Source organism: Crocuta crocuta, unplaced genomic scaffold (genome assembly GCF_008692635.1).
Source record: "Crocuta crocuta isolate KB4526 unplaced genomic scaffold, BGI_CrCroc_1.0 scaffold167, whole genome shotgun sequence".
In the NCBI taxonomy this organism is placed as follows: domain Eukaryota; kingdom Metazoa; phylum Chordata; class Mammalia; order Carnivora; family Hyaenidae; genus Crocuta; species Crocuta crocuta.
In genome coordinates this window covers 5270155-5286982 of record NW_027532406.1, presented here as the reverse complement: position 1 = coordinate 5286982, position 16828 = coordinate 5270155, and the positions used below count along the sequence as shown (strand labels likewise).

Here is a 16828-nt window from a genome sequence, read left to right as displayed (position 1 = left end):
GGTGGCAGAGTTAATGGGATGTTACTAGGAAAATACAGCAAACAGGGGTAGGGTTGTTATGTGGATTTAAGTCATTTCCCTCTCTATTGATAAGAGTTTCCAGAGATTTAGAGTCATCCATCTCTTCCTGGAGCAGGGCGGAGAGCCCCTTACAAATGGAGATTTCCCTTGTGTAGAATGTCTCTTAGGAAAGGGTCACTTCTACTCAGTTTCCAGAGCTTTTCCGGTATCTGCTGTTTCTTAAAAATAATCAGCCTAAAATAATCCTCACACCACAGAGACATATTTTGGGGTGGCAAATTCTGCTCCCCTTCATTGGCCTTTCCCACAGTGTCCTCATGAACCCTCAACTCCACTGCCCCAGCAAACGTTGCTGCAGTCTATTCAGACTGCGGTGTAAATGACTGATAACTACTTAAGGTACTGCCTTTCTAAGTAGCAGTACTGATGGTGATGCTTCAAAGCCTGGTCTCTTGATTCAGACAGACCTGGACAGGCTACTCTGGACCTCAGTTTGTTTGCCTGTATATTGGGGACAATAACCTGAAAGTTGTAAGAATTGGATTGGATTGGATTAGACTGGGGGTCAGCAAACTAAGGCCCATCATGGGAAATTAATTCTTTTAAGTTTATTTATTTATTTTGAGAGAGAGAGAGAGAGAATACATGCAGGTGTGTGTGGGGAAGGTCAGAGGGAGAAGGAGAAAGGGAATCCCAGAGAGAGAGAGAGAGTGAAAACACATGTAGGTGTGTGTGGGGAAAGGTCAGAGGGAGAAGGAGAAAGAGAAAGCCAGAGAGAGAGAGAGAGAGAAAACACATGCAGGTGTGTGTGGGGAAAGGTCAGAGGGAGAAGGAGAAAGAGAATCCCAGAGAGAGAGAGAGAGTGAAAACACATGTAGGTGTGTGTGGGGAAAGGTCAGAGGGAGAAGGAGAAAGAGAATCCCAGGCAGTCTCCCCACTGTCAGTGCAGAGCCCTACCCTGGGCTCGAACTCATAATCCCTGAGATCATGACATGAGCCAAAATCAAGAGTTGGATGCTTAACCGAATGAGCCCCCAGCACCCTGGAAATTAAGTCTTATTGGGACAGACACACGTTGGTCCGCTTAGATATTGTCTATGGCTACTTTTATGCCAAACTGAATCGCTGACAGAGACTGTAGGACCCAGAAAGCCTAAAATATTCACTCTCTGGTCCTTTACAGAAAAGTTTGACAACTCCTAGATTACATACTCTAAGTTCATCACTCCTAGTTAAATGCATCTTTTGCTTTTTGTCAAAGGGCAAAGCAGTGGTGGTGAAATTTTGTAGTGCTGGCCATGATGGGGAGGGACTTGAGGGGACATATCCAGGGGTTCCTAAAATGCCCTGCATAGGCTCCAGTCACACGGTGATTAGTTTTCTTTATTGAGAAGTTCCCACCAACTGCCGAGTTTGATTTTTATAGCAAATTCCTGGGTCAGAGATCAGAGATCGGGGGTGTCGCAGGAGGGGAGGGGCAGGCCTGGAGGAGTGAAGGGGTGGGGCTGGGTTACAGTCGGGAGATAGGGCTGAGTGGGACCTGAGACCCAGGCCTGTCACTCCAGGCGAGGTCCCCCTTCTCTGTGTTCCTTGCCTCAAAGACTCAGCCCTGGCCTGGCGCCTCTGAATTAGCAGGTGGGGAAGGGGCCTTCGTGCCAAGTTGGCCTACAGGCAGGAAAGGGGCACAGCTGAGGGGGCAGAGTGGGCTGGTGGGCGGCATCCGAGTGACAGCCCCTCCTGTGGCTCTGACCTCTGTCTCTCTTCCCATCCCGGTTGGCAGCCTTTGGCCTGGGCGACCTCCCCAACCTGCTGGGCCTGGCGGGGGACCAGCTGGGCGACGGGGAGCGGAAGCGGCGGCACGCCAAAGCGGGCAGCTACAGCATCGAGGTGCTGCTGGCGGTGGATGACTCGGTGGTGCGCTTCCATGGCAAGGAGCACGTGCAGAACTACGTCCTCACCCTCATGAACATCGTGAGTGTCCTCGCGTCCCAAAGCGGGCCACCAGCTTTGGGTAGAACGCCAGGTCCCTCGGGCCTGGTGTTGGCTGATGGGATGCACTGCTTGCTCCATAGCCCAGCAATGGGACAAGCCTGAGCTGGCCTGATGCCGCCCCAGGCCCAGTACACAGGTGCCCTCAGGCCATCGGCGCCAACCCCCTGGCAACCTGGGGCCTGGGGACAGTGGGTTCTGGGTGGGGACACATTCAGAGCCTGCGGCAGGTGTGGCCGGGGCTTCACTTGCCTTGGAGTTGAGGGGGCTTCCCTGAGACTCCTCATCTGGAGAAAGAGCTAGATCCCAGGCTGGGAAGATTGGCAGAGGAGCCATCATCGATCTGCTGGTCGGGGCCAGATCCCAGGTCCCGAAGGTGGACCTTTGGTGTTCACAGAGGGCAGAAAGGTTGCTGCACACATTTAGGTCTTTGCCTGTCTTGATGAGAGTTTCCAGGGATTGAATCAACCCCCTCTTTTGGCACAGCTAGGAGACGCTCTTATAAATGGGTATTTCCCTTATATGTGTAAATGTCTCCCACAAAAGGGTAACGTCCCCTGGGGTTTTCCGAGCTTCTCGTGTGCCTGTAGTTTATTGAAAATGATCTGTTTATGGGGCACCTGGGTGGCTCAGTTGGTTAAGCGTCCGACTTTGGCTCAGGGTCATCATCTCGGGGTTCATGAGTTGGACCCCCGCGTGGGGCTCTGCTGACAGCTCAGAGTCTGGAACCTGCTTTGGATTCAGTGTCTCCCTCTCTCTCTGCCCCTCCCCCACTAGTGTGTGCCCCTCCTCAAAAATAAACATTAAAAATTTTAAAAAAGAAATAACCACCTTGGGGACCCCTAGGTGGCTCATTCAGTTAAGTATCTGACTCTCGATTTTGGCTCAGGTCATGTTCTCATTGTTCATGAGTTCGAGCCCTACATGGGGCTCTGTGCTCACAGCTTGGAGCCTGCTTTAGATCCTCTTCTCCCTCTCTCTGCCCCTCCCCCATTCATGCTTGCGCGCTCTCTCTCTCTCTCTCTCTCTCCCTTTCCCTCCCTCCTTCAAAAATAAATAAATGTTAAAAAAAATTAACCAAGTTAAAATAATCAGTGTGGCAAAGAGGCATCTCTTGGGGTGCCCAAACCTGCCCCCTTCATTGTTCTTAGAGCTATACTGTCTGTGCCTGTATGTAAGTGGTCCTTCATCTAAGCCACTGAAGTGGTGGGGTGAGGGCTTTGTCTTATACTTTTTTTGAGCCCCAGCTGCACACAGCACAGTCCCTGACCCCTGGGTGATAGGTGTGTATGGAAGCGAGTGGCATCTGTGGAAGAATCAGGAAATGGAAAGGTAGCAGGTTTGTGTCCACAATAGGGGTGTAAAGAAAAAAGGGGTGGCGCTAGAAATCAGATCCAATTAGAAGGAGCCCCTGGAGGGGAGGGCTGAGCCCTGGCCACCACCTCATTGTTTGGATGTTAATTCTTCTGTCCCTTAAGGAGCTGTGGTGTGGGACTCTTAAGAGCAGAGGCTACCAGTGGGGCCCTTTGTGAGGCAGGGAAGATGACTATGAATATGGACACACACACTCTGAATTTGAACTTAATTGGGGAGAGAGAGTTGGCAAAAGGCTTGTATGGTTAGGACAAATGCGTTGATTTAGGAAAGACAGATAGATTTATAGGAGAACAAATGGGAAATAACGTTTGCGGTTCTACTTATTTATGCTTTCTGTCTTTTTCTATGGCGATGAAATTGCCCTGCAGAGGAGGGGGTAGGTGTGTGGTAGCTCGCTTTCCAGGGTTGCTACTTGGACAGATAAGGGGGTTTCTGAGAAGGTTTCTTTCTTCATTTGTTCAGCTTAAAATAATCTTTATACCAACTCTGCGGTTCTGACTGGGTCACCACACAGCCAGGAGCGGGACCTCAGAACTGCCACAGGGAATGAGTCCTTGTAAGCACCTGTGTCCTGGAGGGGCGGTGACCCGTGCCAGTCCCAGAAGTCCCTGCCTGGGATAGAAACTCGCATGCTGTGGATGCCGGACTACCTTGTCCACAACTTGGCTGACTTGCTGGTCTAGACCGAACCCCTCTCTGGAGGGTTCCCAGAGGATCAGCTCCAGTGACCTGGGCGGGGGGTTGGGGGTAGGCTGTTCTTTGGGGCCATGGCGAGAAATGGCACCCACTTCCTAGGTGTAGGCTTGAAGGCAGCAAAGTTAGAAAGGGGTGGGGAGGGTCTGAGAGCTTGTTCCCTAAGAATTTGATGGCTTGATGAACCACACAAGGAGATACATTGTTTTCTGTAGAGCAAAGTATACTTTTGAAGCCATTTTCCAAAGGCTTGCCCGGCCTGAGATGTGGTTAGTTCAGAAGGGTCCCGTTAGACCCCTGGGGCCTGGAGCTGTGCGGATGGCGGTGGGGAGAGCTACCACGCTCTTGGGGTTCACCACGCGGAGGCCCATGGCCTAGCAGCTCTCCTTCCCTGGTGTCCTTCCCCGTGCCCCCTGAACTTTATTGTCGGGGAAAGGTAAGCCTGTGTCCCGCCCGGCTCTCATGACCTCTCACCCCTGCCTGGCACCCTTGGCTACAGAGGTCGTGCCCCGAGGGCCTGCCTTGGACACTGCTGTTGCCCTTGGCTTGGTCCCGCCTTCCTTCTCCTCACAACCTGCGGGAAAGTATGCGAGGAGAGCGAATGTCTTCCAGAGCTTCCTGAAGGCTGCTTGAGGCTGGTTCTTCTGCTCCTGCTGGCGTGCCCTGTGGATGTGGGAACAGAAGGGGAAGTTGAGGCAGCACTTATCCCCAGGGCCCGTTCCTCTGGGGAAGGGAGGCTCACCAGGCAGAGGAGCTGTTGCGTGCAGACCCGCAGCCGCCCTAGGTGGAATATTCTGGGAGGGTGCGTTCTGACTTTGCAGGTGCGGGGGCGGGGGGGGGAGCAGCCAGTGAGAGTTCTGGCCCACAGAGGTGAGCAGGCGGGTGGCCAGCTCATCCTGTCCATTGTGAGGGAACTTTATGCGGCTGGGATGCTTGAAGCTCGAGGCACTGATTTCCTAAGGGATTTCATGAAACCAGTAAAAGGGGTGTCCCCTCCCTGTCCCCTTGAAGTGCCTGCCTGCCTGTGACCATTTCTGATCCTGATTCGCGGGGCCAGGGCTGGCCTAGCAGGATCAGGGAGAGATCAGATTCCCGGGATGTATGGTCCCATTGTGCTAAGCCTGGAGGAGGGGCAGCAGCCGTTAGTGAAGCTCTCTAACTGGGCCCTGCTCACCGGCAGCTCTCCCGTATCCTGCCTCTCAGTTCCCTCTGCATGAACCTGGAGAGGTGCTGTAAATACTCATGCGGTTGTACATGGTGGCACGGACTCCCCGCTTCCCTCCCTCACATGCTAGTGGGCCCTTGATGGACTTTATTTGCTCGTGCCTCAGTTTACCCATCTGTACCAGGTCGCTTTCCCTCAACTTCTTCAAGTCCGAGGACTAGGGAACACTTTGAGAGCTTTGAAAAATAAGGAGTCATTTTGTTCAGCATTTAGTGAGTACCTGGTGTATACCTAGTATGACAGACCCTTGTTCTAGAAGCTTTGGTCTGGTGGCCAATGCAAGCCTCAGACCGTGGAGTAATTTGGGAACCATGGAGGCTGGTGCTGAAGAAGCTTAGAGGAGGCAGCCGTCCCTGTGGACTGGAGGCAGAGGCTTTCTGGAGGGGTCTGGAGCCTGGGGGGAAAGGGTTTGGGGAGGTGGAGCGTGTAGGCCCGCCGAGCATGATCATGTGGCAGGGTTGTGGATGCAGGGGTGAGGGGGCAGCGGGCCCCCCCCCCCCCGCAGAGACCTCTCAGGAGTTTAGCTGTGGCGGGAAGGGAGTTCGGGATTAGCATGGAGAGGAGGCTTTGGTGTGGGGAGGAGGGGTGAAGAACATTGCCTGCTGATGGCCCCAGCATGGATTTGGGGGAGGAGGCGATGGGCGCCAGAGCTGTGTCAGGCCAGCAGGCAGACTCAGGATATAGGGACTCGGGGTCTGTTATCAAATATTGCATTATCATTCCGGTACCTACCACATGTCAGGCACGGGGCTGAGAACTTCACAGACAGGCTCTGTGAATCCTCACTGTGGCCTTATACCAGTGACATTCCTTTGACTGCTGTGGCTCTGAGAAGCCAAGTGACTTGGCTCAGAATAGTGGCAGAGTTAGGATTTGAACCCAGATCTGTCTGATTCCAAAGTTTGTGCCCCCCCCGCTTTCTGCTATGGTAGAACCAGGGCCAAACAGCTCTGAGGAGGAGGGAGAAGGAAGATTGTTGCCTCCACCCCGCTCCTGGCCTCTCCTGGAAATGGGTCTCCGTAGCTGAGTCAGGATTCTGAAGCTTCACCCCTGGGTCTGCTTCCTGCTCCCGGCCTTGCCAGCCAGGGGCCTGGAGAGAATCGGGCACTGTCACCAGATCTCTGCGGTGAGGCCTCTCTGGGACCCAGGGGAATGCAGGCATCCTCAGAGGGCCCAGAGCCAGAGTAGAGGGGAGGGCGAGGAGATGGAGAGGCCCCTTCCATGGTCCTCACTGAGCCGATCCGCAGCCAGACCCCTCTTGGCAGCCCCCCATTGGGGTGGCAGGCTTCCTGCCCGCCCTGCTCTCACCCCTCCCGGCCAGGCTGACGCCACAGAGGTGTTGGGCGTGGTTGCCGCAGAGACATTGGCTGGTGCCTCTGAGAGGGTCCTGCCCACTCTGGCCTGCTCCGGGGCCCCTTCCTGAGGCCTCTCGGATGCCCTGCTGGGAAAGCTTGGTGTCCCTTCCAGGCCCAGGAGGTTTGGGTGCAGATGGCTTTCAGAGCAGGGCCTCGGTGGCCTCAGCCTGGGAGGGTGGCGGCGTTCTCTTGGCACATCACTGCGTTAAATAGTCACCATACAGGCTGGTTTGGAACGCCACAGAAGCACTGCTTCCGTGCTGACAGAGTGTTGCTTTGCCAGACGTTTTCCGTTCGGGGATATGTGAGCCTCCAGGCAGCTCATCCTCCCTGCCCATTGGAAGGATGCAAGTCCTCCTCCTCCCTCTCTTTTTTAGGCCTTTCTCTTCTCTTGTCTCACCCTAAAAGGCTTTCCTCTGCTTTTTAGGGCAATCTGAGACCCTCCCGCACAATGAACAGCAAAATGGACTTACTTTGAGGTAACGGTTCTCAATGGGCAGGTGTGCCTTCCAGGGGACATTTGGGAAGGTTTGGAGATACCTTCTGTTTATCGCACCTGGAAGGGATGGGACACTACTGGCTTCTCAAGGAGGAGCCGGGGATGCTGCTAAACATCCTACAGGTCTCGGGACCCCCCGCAGCCAAAGTGGCCCTTGTGGCCAGGAGCCCTGATCTAAGGTACTCGCTCCAGTCGCCATGTTGCTTTTTCAAAGCAAGCCCCCTGGGCAGAGAACAGTGCTTAACACAAAAGTATGAATGCTGGGATTCCTGGTGGGAGAGACACAATATTAATGAGTATGACTATCCCTCCTGGTCATGAGAGCTCTCTGCTTGGCAGAGCACTTTCATACCCAGCACCTCCCCTCCGGTCGCCATATTGGAGGTCACGCTCCTGAAATCCTAATCCCAGGCTGACCTAATGACCTCTCATCGGCTCCCCAAGTGGGAAGCAGAAGTTCTAAACCAAGAGAGGCCACTGACTGAGCACACACGTGTTCCAGGCCCTGTTCCAACTGCTTGACATTTGCCTCACCTTCTGTCCTCAGGCCTCTCTGCAAAGTTTACTAGCCCACACCTGGGTGGGAGAGTCGGGCTCGGTGAGGTGAGCCCGGGGCAATTCGGACCTTTCAGGCCTCCGCAGTGCCTCTCTTTACACTCAGACCGACCTGGGACACAAAGGCTGCTGCATTGTGGAGACAGGTTGTGGGGGATAAATGCTGAGCACTGAGGACTGTCCCCATGCGCTCTGGAACCGCCCTGCCCTGGCAGCCTGGCTGTGAGGAGGGCCAAGTGGAGACCTGCTCAGGCCACCCTGCGAGCTCTGGGAGCCCCGAAGATATCCATGCCCTGAAGGGCTTGTGCTGTTAGGAGGCAGCTGCAAGTGCCACCCGTAGCTCACCCGGCCCTTTGAAATACTGGGCCGTGGTCGTGAACTTGTAGGGAGAAGATGGAGCAGCTGAACCTGCAGCGAGGGAGGAACAGGAAATTGTTGGACGCAGCCTTCCTACCACCCCGCAAGTAGCCTCAGCCTGCAAGGTGGCGCGGCTGACCACAGAGGCAGGGCCTGCCCGTGTATATGAGTGAGCGCGGCACCCTGGCCCGGGCTCAGTGTCCCAACCTGGGGGAAGCCAAGGCCCAGCTCTGGCTACGCACAGGTCAGCCTGGGGGCGGGCAGGGATCCCAAGCTGCAGGCCGAACAGTGTTACTGGCGTACACCTCCACATGGTGCATGTTTCCATGCACATGCGTGTACATGCACACACAGCAAGTCACCCATATGTGTAACACAGCCGTGTGCACATAGATACACGTACCACACCAGATCAGGTGTATACACACTGCGTGTGCACTCATACTAGCCTTATGTCATCAAACTGAATCCATTGATTGTCAGACGCCCTATTACTTTACATACTTAAGAAACAGAAAAAGTGCTACCCGTCAAACTCTGATATGGTGTCTTTCTTATCACTTAGTCTTTACATTTGTACTTCTTGGAAGAACTCTTTCAACTCGATGGAAACTTAGATTTTCATCGTATGATACTCGTGTGCATGCATAGATATGACGGGGTGAGAAAGCCTGGTATTCCCGTCACTTCTTCCGTTCAGAGTGTTACTTGTCTGAATCAGTTTCAGCGCAGAGCCATCCACGTCTGTGTTTTCTGCACAGCGTTGTCTCCTGTGGCAGCTGGAGCCTGGGGGAAACCGCAGGGGTGCCCCGCTCTTATCTCTGGGATTTCCTCCAAGCCGGAATGCCTTCTGCAACTTTGATGCGGGCGCCTTCTTGATTTTACTGGAAGGTGGCAATGGAGGTTTTCAGACAATGGGGACTCCCATTCCTTGCTCAGCCCCTAAATGGTCCACTGCCCTCAATGAAGGGCACTACAGTGTCCTATGAAGCCACCAGGAGTAACATGAGATTCTCGCTTGCACGGGCTGCGGTGACGACACACTGCCACCTGGCCCACTGCGACTGTGAGTGGGGAAAGAGGAACATCGCAGACGCATGCCACGTGGGTTTGCTGGAGCACGTCTGCAGAGTTGCCTCGTGCTCTCGATAAGAAGGGTTGGAGCTGGGGGGACGGAGGGCTAATTCCAAGGCCTGGGACTAGAAAGGGCAGAAGAGGTGACTGCTGGCCATACCTCACCTTCAAGCAGTGCTGTCCCCGTTCTGTTCAGGTTCAGAGGCTGTAAGTGACCAGGGAGGGCATGTGAGCAGAGGCTGGACTTGAACTCTTTCTGTGGCTGCTGTGCTCAGGCGGGCTCTGTCGTCACCATAGGCCTACTTTTCTTCCGGCGAGAAGAGGGGGTATGTACCGCATTCCTTGAAGCTCCTTCGAGGAATGGCTGGCTCTCACAACCGGAGCGGAGAATGTCCAAGATGAGCATCCTGTGTTGCCAGAAAGTAAGGAAGTGCCCAACAAACAAAAACAAAAAACCTCAGAGCCAACAACAAGGGTATGTTAAAGGCACACAGGAGCCAACTGAATGAAAGAGCTCCCGGGGGCCATTTTGAGCAACAAAATAAATAACGTCACATTGAATTATAACCCAGAGTATAAAAATACCCATCCATGAGTTCATACTGATAAATAAACGACAGAATAAATGAATAGGTGGGAGAAGAATTCCAAGTAATTGACGTAGATATTCTGCCCTCAAGGAAGTGGATTTTAACTCCCACTCCTGAAGTGCGGGCGGTGCCCAGTGACTTTGTTCTGAAGAGCACGGCTCGGGGGCCGGGAAGGAGAGTACATTACACAGGAGATACCTGGCACACGCTGTCCCATTAGGTGCTAGAGGTCAGCATCGTCAGGGGATGGGCATGCTGGTGGCCGGTGCCCTTGACATCGTGTGGGAAAGACGGCACTTACCTCCGAGGCCTTTCTCCCCTAGGCCCATACCCCTGATCTAACCATGAGACAAACATCGGCCGCACCCAAAGTGAAGGATAGTCTGCAAAATGCCCCACCACTATTCCTTGAAACTGTTGAGGTCATCAAAACCCAGGAAGGTCTTTGGAACTGTCAGGAAGAACAAACAGTGTGGAGCAGCCCAAGGAGGTACGGCAGCTTGACGTAACCCGGTGTCCTGGATGTGGGCTCGGAGCAAGAGCAAAGGACATCAGGGGAAAAGAGGGGAAATCTGAAACAAGTACGGGCTTTTATTAATAATAATGTGCCCGTATTGGTTCAGGAGTTGTGATGAATGTACCATGGTAATGGCAGATGTTAACCGTAGTGGGGCCCCCAGGAACTCTCTGGGCTGCGCTTGCAGCTTTTCTGTCAATCTGAAACTATTCTAAAGTCAGCAATACATATTAATTAAAAAGAGAAGAAGGGATAGTACTTCCTAACGGGCAGGTTGTTGGGAGAGTCCGTGAGGTGGGGCAGGGGTTGTGGCTCCTGTTTGAACATGGCGGAGAGAGGGTGGCGGGGGGAGGGGCTTGAGACCCTGGGGTTGTGCTTTCTCAGCATGGCCCGGCCCTGTTTGCGACCTGCCTGAACCTGGCTGTCAGGCCGGTGGACTCGGTGCTCCAAGCTTCTTGGGCAATGTTCCCTAGCATTGTGGGAACTTGGCGCTGGCTGGGGACCGTTCCCTGAGGGACCCCTGTCCTTGCACTGCCTGGGAGAAGCCCATTTTGTCCTGGCCCAGAAAGGAAGGCTGCCAGCTGCCCCCATCCCCATGCCGTGGGCTCCCCAGGGGCCTAGCTCTCCCTGCCAGCCGTAGGTACCTAGAGTCTGACCCTCCCTTTAGGCAGGAACACAGATTCAGAGCTCCCACCCGAGTATACACCCACTTCCCTTCTTCCTGCTCCCCAGTCTTGGCCACAAGGCCCCCAGGAGGCCTGGCCATGCAGGGTGATAGCAGAACAGAGGAGGGGCTCTTGTAGTGACTCCCTGGCTGGCCGTGTTGCTGTTTCCTGGATGTGGAAGCCTGCTCTGCTTACCTTCTGTCCTGGGCCAGAGAAAGCCCACTCCAGTCCGCCCGCCACGGGAGCTGGCCCTGGAAAACAGCTGCTAAGTGTAGTGGCTCAGAGCATCTGAGTTTAAATCTGAGCCTTCCCACTTTCCAGCTGGGTGGCCATGGGCAAGTTACTTAACCCCTCTGAGCCTTGGACTTCTCTCCTGTGAAATGGGAGTAATTCCTCTCTCCACAGGGTGATGTGAGGTTGTATGCAAGCCCTCACATGGTACCCGGCACATAGTAGGTGTTTGGTGAATAGCAGCACTTTCTCCAACCCTTGTGGTCTCTAGCTTCTGTTACATTATCACGTAGCTTCCCCCTTCTGCTGTTTAGTGCCCCCTTGACCAGAGAGACTTCTGACCTTTGCTTGATTTTCTAGTAGATACCCAGCGGCCATCCCAAGCCAATATCTGATGTGGTCCCTGGGGACTTGGCAGATGATGTTGAACTTGGCAAAGGTGGGGAAGGAGGACACCAGACTGTTCTTTTCTGCCCTGTGGGCATGTCTCAATGTGTCACTCTGGTGCCCACACCCACAGGAGGCCATTCCCGGTCACCCCAGAGCTGGCGCGAGGGCCTGACCTTCGGCATTCAGGGGGTGGAGGCTGACAGCCAGCTCTCGAGTGCACGGCCAGACGAGAGCCTGTGGGAGGCTGCCCGTGCCTGTGTTCCAGAGGGCTGAGGTCCTGGGCCTCTCCGGTGGCTGCGCCTCCTGTCTGTGGCCCCAGCGCCGGCTCTCGGCCATGGCTGGGACCTGTGTGCCAGGCGGTTCTGTATCCCTGTCCAGCTGCCTCCTTGGCCTGTGAGAAGGGTCAGGACGGCTTCAGCTGGATCAAAGCCCGAAGGTGCTACTCAAGGGCTGGGGGTGCTGGGGGTGTGTGCCGATGAGGGTGGCAGGGCACCTCAGAGATGGACCGTACCAGGGGATGTGGGATGCCAGGGCCAACTCCACCTTTTTATAAAACAATTTTTTAAAGTTTTACTTATTTTGAGAGAGAGGGGAGAGAGCGCATGAGCAGGGGAGGGACAGAGAGAGGGAGAGAGAAAGAATCCCAAGCAGGTTCCACATGATCAGTGCAGAGCCTGAAGTAGGGCTCGAACTCACGAACTGCGAGATCATGACCTAAGCTGAAAACAGGAGTCGGACGCTTAACGGACTGAGCCACCCAGGTACCTCCACCCCACCCGCCTTTTATTAAATGAGGGAATAAGGGTGTGAAATAGAATTACTTTATTTTTATCATCCTTACTTAGCATAAGAAAAGACTAGACTTGATCATTGCTGAACCTTGCTGCTCTCAGGACTGTTCATCCAGTCTTGCACCCCGGGCCACCTTTGGGGGATCACTTTCCACCTTACTTTCCTGCACACCTGCAGACAGTGGGGTCTGTGTGGCTCCGTTTCTGTTTCCTTGACAATGGCTTCTTTCATCGTGGTTCTTAGAGGCTGGTTTGCTGGGCCCGGGATTGTGGGTCGACGGTTTCTTTATCTCGGTTCTTTGGTGGTATTCCTTCAGCATCTACCCTGGTCACTGTTGAAAACCTACCCCTCACCAGATGGGTGGTCCTTCCTTGGCAAGTGGCCTGTCCTCTCTCTTGACGCCTGGAAGGTTTTCTGTTTGACTGGCGTGAGCACGGAGGGAAGTCCCCCGAGAGACGGTGGCCGCCGTCTCTCCCTGGGAACGGAGCAGATATGCTCAGTGGGACTTCTAGAGAGAGACTTGAGGCCAGTGGAGGAGGCAGATGGGAAGGCTGAATGGTGCTCGCAGCGCCCGGAACTTTCTAATGGGCTAGCACACACGTTGCTGGAAGTGTGAGAGCATGGGCTGGGAAGAGATTCCCATCACGGGCAGGGCTGGCCTCAGCTGCCCTGACTACCACTGGCCTGGGGGTGTCTTGATGGCCCCAGTGACTCCTGCTTTCTCTCCCCTGCACCAAACCTCTGCCCATCTCCTCTAAAAAGGCCCATGACCTTCTCCAGCAGGACGCGTCTGGGTCCTCAGCAAGTCCTCCCTGACCCCTCCCGCCCACATGTACACCATCTCCCTTACCCCCCACTCCTAGGGTCTGTGTACACCCGTCACTGAACCATTTTGTCTCCAGATTATTTCAGTGCACTGTGCTGGGTGGGGTCTCGCTGCATGGCGTCTCCCCTTCTGCTTGCTCAGTATTTGCATTTAGGCCAGTTACCCGGAGTAGGCCGTGGTATGGGGAGGCCCCACCCAACCCCCACTGGGGATGCACACTCAGGCTCTGATTCTGCCTCCTGTTCAGAGAACCTCCCAATCCCACCGTGAGGACTTCCCAGTGTCCGGGGCCACTGGAGCAGGCATCACTGGAGGCTTTGATGGCTGGGTTTGGCCTGCTGAGCACAGGGACACTAATGAAGGATTCGGGCAGCAATCTGCCTGGCCCGCTCTGGAGAGAGGGCAGGAAGACGGTGGCCCCCTGAGAATTTCCATACGCCTAGAGGCTGTGCTGGTGCCTCCACCGGAGCATTCCAGGGACTGATCTCTTTTCCTGCCCCGGGGCAACTGGTGGGTTCCCATGTGTACATGTGGGGTGCAGGTGTGGCTATGTACAGCGTGCCCTGCTTATCATTCCATCTCTGGTCTGCTTGCCTGCAGGGCACATCAGGGAGCCCTGAGACCTTGACCGCACCCTCTGTAGAAGGAAGGCCACGTTCTGAGTTGGAGGGGCTGAAATGTCAAGGTCATTTAAGAGTTACTCTGTTGCAGATTGTTTTGGCGGAACAGCAAAGAATTCTTAGGTTGGACTTCCGTTAGGGAGAAGGTGTGTGTGTGGCCGATCGACGCCCCCATCTTCCACCCCACAGCTCTCCTAGGGCGAGTTAGGGCCACGGAGATCGAGAAGGACATCATCTCCTTCTGAATTTGGGGACTCTGTTCCCGTGGTGTCTGCTGGGGAGGGGAGGCAGGAGGAAGGAAGTGCTGGCGCCCATTGCACTTTCTGTCATTTCCTGTGCTGGGGTGTTTGGTGGTGGGGCTGCTGCTCCTCAGTGGGCACTGGTCTTTGGTCTCCACTGGGTCCAGACGTGGGTGCCAGGTTAGGCCTTGGCGGAAGGCTGATGGAGGCAGCTCTGGCGTCTGCATGCTCACAAGTCCGGCAGCTTCCAGTTCTGGGGGCACAGGCAGGGGCCCCGTGGTGCATGCGGCCTCTGTTGCCAAGGCCCCGCCACCACGGCCTGCTCCGGCTTTGGCCCCGGAGCGGGCCTCCAGGCGCCTCCTGGTCTCCCCTCCCTGTGGGACTCTCACATAGAGGGTTGGCAGCGCTGTTCCTCTCCATTTGCTACATAGCGGTCCCTTTGTGAGATGTAGACCAGTTGCTTTGCTCATGGGCCAAAGGGCATGAAGAGACGGAAGCGGGGAGAACAGTGCTATGCGTGAAACTCCATGCAGGCTCCAGGGAAGACGCGTGGGCAGGAGTCAGAGGCTGGCATCCACTCCTGCCTCTCAGTGTGGCCCGCTCATTGTTCCCAGATATCAAGGTGGCATGAGATACCCACATGCCAGCCCTATGACAGCCACTAGGATCGACATTCTACAGAAACAAACAGAAACAGACCTGCTCAGGAGTTGCTTGATGTGCCCTAAGCCACCCAGCCCACAGGGCAGAGCTAGGATTTGAACCCGGGACCCTGACCCCCATTACCTGCATTGCTTCACTAGTGCTGTGTTCTGACTCTGACTTGCTGAGCAAGTCACTTCTCTCGGGGGTTACATCCAGCTCAGGGATGGGGATTAGTTACATAAGTTGTGTCTCTTTGCACGCAGACGTTAGAGATGATACTTTTTAAAGATTTTTATTTATTTTGAGGGGGGAGGGGCAGAGAGAGAGGGAGAGAGAGAGAACCCCAAGTAGGCTCCGTACTGTCAGCACAGAGTCTGACATGGGGCTTGACCCCACGAACTGCGAGATCATGACCTGAGCCAAAACCGAAACTTGAATGCTTAACCGACTGAGCCCCTCAAGGCACCCCGATACTGTTTCATGAAACAAGCAACCGATAAACAGTAAATTCAGTATGATTATTATTTTGTAAATTGAGCCTCCTCCCCCACCCACACACCCACATACACACATGGCATAACTGGTTATTATACATCAGGCTGATTGTATTTTAGGCAATTTGATTTTCTTCTTTTGCCTTTTTTGTACTTTTCAAAGTTTACAGGGCAAAATGTTTTGTATTCAGAAAAAAAAAGCTAGTTAAAACAAAAACCTGGAATTGTTCAAGGGGCATCCTTAGGAGATGGGCACTCAGGGGAGGGTGAGCTATCTGTCCGTGGGGGTGGACAGGCAGATGCTTGTCCATCTGTCCTGCACACTGGCTCTCCTGATTAGGGGGGTAGGAGGGGCAGCATTCTTTGGTGGCCTGTGCAGGGCCCTGCCCCGCGGGTCCCTGGGCCTGTGGGAGAAGGGAGTTTTCTCCCTTGGTTCTCGAACTTGACCATGGCCAAGCATCACTAGATTGGAGACTCAGGAGGTGGGCCCGAGGCTCTGCATTTCCAAGGCCCTCACGTACTTTCCCTTGGATTTGCCCTAGAAAAGTGCCTGGGCACTACAGAGCAGACAGACCATTCCCGTGGCAATTGGAGAGGTACCCAAGGATGTGAGGATGAGTGACCCAGGCCAGGGGACATTTGTGGAAGGACACTCCTGAGCCTTGGAAAGGTCAGTCTTTGTCAGAGGCCAGTTCCCTCACACTTGGCTTCGTGGAGAGAATGCACAGGTGGAGCTAGGTGGGCCAGATTTAAATCCCAGCTCTGTAGCTCTTTAGCTGTGTGGCCTTGGGAAGGTCAGTTTGCCTCTCTCTGCCTCAGTTTCTTCATCTGTACAGTAGGGAGAAGCATGCTTCCTGATAAGGCCATGGTGAGGAAGACGTGGGTCAGATACCCGGCTCGGTACCTGCTGTGTGGTAGGCCCTTCAGAAACGTTTGTTTCCCTTAAAATTGCATGCTCTTTTCTCCTTGCAGGTGGATGAGATTTACCATGACGACTCCCTGGGGGCCCACATCAACATTGCCCTTGTCCGCTTGATCATGGTCGGCTACCGGCAGGTGACCCCTTCCCTTCGGCAACTGGCAGGGTTTGGAGGGAGAGGGGGTGTATGGGCGGTGCGTTGGACGAGCTGTGGTGTGGGGAGGGGCTGGGCAGCATCTAGGAAGCATTTTGTTTCCAGAATCAGAACCCTGAGACCATCGGAGTTGAGGCTTCAGAGGCAGAGGCATTTGGGGATGTGAAGCGGGGCTGAGGGAGTCCCTGCAATCTGGAAGCAGGCCGTCCTGCACCCTGACAGCTGGGGATCCCTCTCCTGGAGGAACCCGTGGGGAGGTGGGCTCCCAGCAGGGCAGTGGCCGAGACGATGTTGGACCCTGGGGCCCTGAGCTCTGCAATCTTAGACCCACCGGTCACCTCTTCTCACCCTAATGAGGGTAGCAACAGCCCTTTCCCCCAGGGGCTGTTGTGAGGATTAGAGGAGACCATGAGCAAAGGCATAGAAGTGCTCAGAACAGCGCCTGCCTTGCAAGTCAGTAGAGGGCTGCGTGCTGAGTTCCCAGCAGACAGGAGTCCCCACACAGGGCCTGGCGCTTGAGCCTTCCCTGAGGGGGCGGGCCGTGCGCCAGCAGCAGAGGCCTGGAGACAGGCATCTGGGTCCCATGGGCCTCAGTGTCCTC

The 16828-nt window shown here is 54.7% G+C and overlaps 1 protein-coding gene across 1 annotated transcript in view; it reads left to right on the top strand.

The window, feature by feature from the left end:
- ADAMTS14 (ADAM metallopeptidase with thrombospondin type 1 motif 14) overlaps positions 1 to 16828 on the top strand; it is a gene marked incomplete at its 5' end in the record, with an annotated part of 78897 nt that overhangs the window by 29774 nt on the left and 32295 nt on the right. The window contains 2 exons of the mRNA XM_077778497.1: positions 1802 to 1992; positions 16127 to 16210. Coding sequence (XP_077634623.1) covers positions 1802 to 1992; positions 16127 to 16210 — 275 coding nt within the window. The remainder of the gene's footprint in view (positions 1 to 1801; positions 1993 to 16126; positions 16211 to 16828) is intronic.